This window comes from Frankliniella occidentalis, unplaced genomic scaffold, assembly GCF_000697945.3.
Source record: "Frankliniella occidentalis isolate FOCC.00 unplaced genomic scaffold, Focc_3.1 Scaffold257, whole genome shotgun sequence".
NCBI classification, from domain to species: domain Eukaryota; kingdom Metazoa; phylum Arthropoda; class Insecta; order Thysanoptera; family Thripidae; genus Frankliniella; species Frankliniella occidentalis.
In genome coordinates this window covers 75,473-76,783 of record NW_026267383.1, presented here as the reverse complement: position 1 = coordinate 76,783, position 1,311 = coordinate 75,473, and the positions used below count along the sequence as shown (strand labels likewise).

General features: G+C 35.3%; 1 protein-coding gene across 1 annotated transcript in view; it reads left to right on the top strand.

Moving 5' to 3' along the window:
* LOC127750775 (pickpocket protein 19-like) overlaps window positions 1-338 on the top strand; it is a 27,777-nt gene extending 27,439 nt beyond the window's left edge. The window contains exon 5 of the mRNA XM_052273245.1: window positions 75-338. Coding sequence (XP_052129205.1) covers window positions 75-338 — 264 coding nt within the window. The remainder of the gene's footprint in view (window positions 1-74) is intronic.
* The last annotated feature ends 973 nt before the right edge of the window (window positions 339-1,311 follow it).

Genomic DNA, 1,311 nt, shown 5'->3' with positions numbered 1-1,311 from the left:
TGCATTCTCATCCCTTATACATGTGCTTCACATGGAGTTTAGCTTATCATGTTAACAATGTTCAATTTCTTCAGAACGGAATAATCAAAAATATGCTGAACGTAAAGCAAATTTATTGGATGTCAAGCATAATGCCCTTCGAAGCCTTAGTCAAATCGAAATTAGTACTGATGCTGTGTAATCACATAAGTGGCAGGAAGACACTAAATTCTGATATTCGATTTAATCATCAGAGACATGACCATTCTACAAGGATAAAAGAGAAGATTGAGATACCAAAGATTAACTCATCGCATTATGGAACCCAAAGTACTGTATCAGGCAATCCAGATCTATAATAATATGCCTAATGAAATAATTGACATCTTAATCTATACGAAACTTAAAGATGGATGCAAGACTTTCTTCTTTCAAGCCTTCCTTAATAACTAGTCAAAAATCATTGTTTCTATCTACCTTGTTATTGTTAAATTTTACTTATTTATTATCAAATTGTAAACACCAATAAATCACTCATTTGTGTAAGCGTCCCTACAGAGCTTGCCCTTGGACCTGGCAGTTTTACAAATAAATAAAAAAAAAAAGAAAAAAATCGGTTTTGATGGATCATCAAATCATTCCATGTACAACCAAATGTGGAAAGATGACCTAGGCTTTTCGGATCATGATATGGTGCTGGCAGCTCTGGTACCACTCGTGCTTCACCAAACGAATGAATCAGCAGGTATGTTAACATGATTTGTTTTGCTATGAAAATAATTTTTTCTTTATATTTACATTGTGACCCTGCCTTTGTTATCAGAAAATGTTAATATTTTGTGGATGAACCAAAAGGCATCATCCACTGTCCATTGCCACCCACTTGAACTAGAGTTTACGAAGGAAACAAATCCCTATATTAAGAATAGGTCGAAGGAGCTGAGAGGCCAGTCAAAGTTTAAATGACACTCTAGTTCAAGTAGGAGGGAAAGAATTCAAAGTAACCCATCGTGTAATTTTGACAATGGTAGATGGAAAAGTTACAAGTGCAATAACTGACACTGGAAATGCGACATGCAATGTTTGCAAAACAAAGACATCACAGATGAACAATACTGATAGAATAGTAGCAAATGAAGACAAATATGACACATCTGCTCTTCAGTTTGGGTGTTCAGTGTTGCATCTTAATATCAGATTTTTGGAGTACTTAATGAACATTGCCAAAAGAAAAAATGTGCAGAAGACTAAAAACTGAGCTTGGGCTCATTATAGACCAGCCATCGAGCAAAGGGGGAAATACAAATACAGGGAACAATGCACGTAGATTCT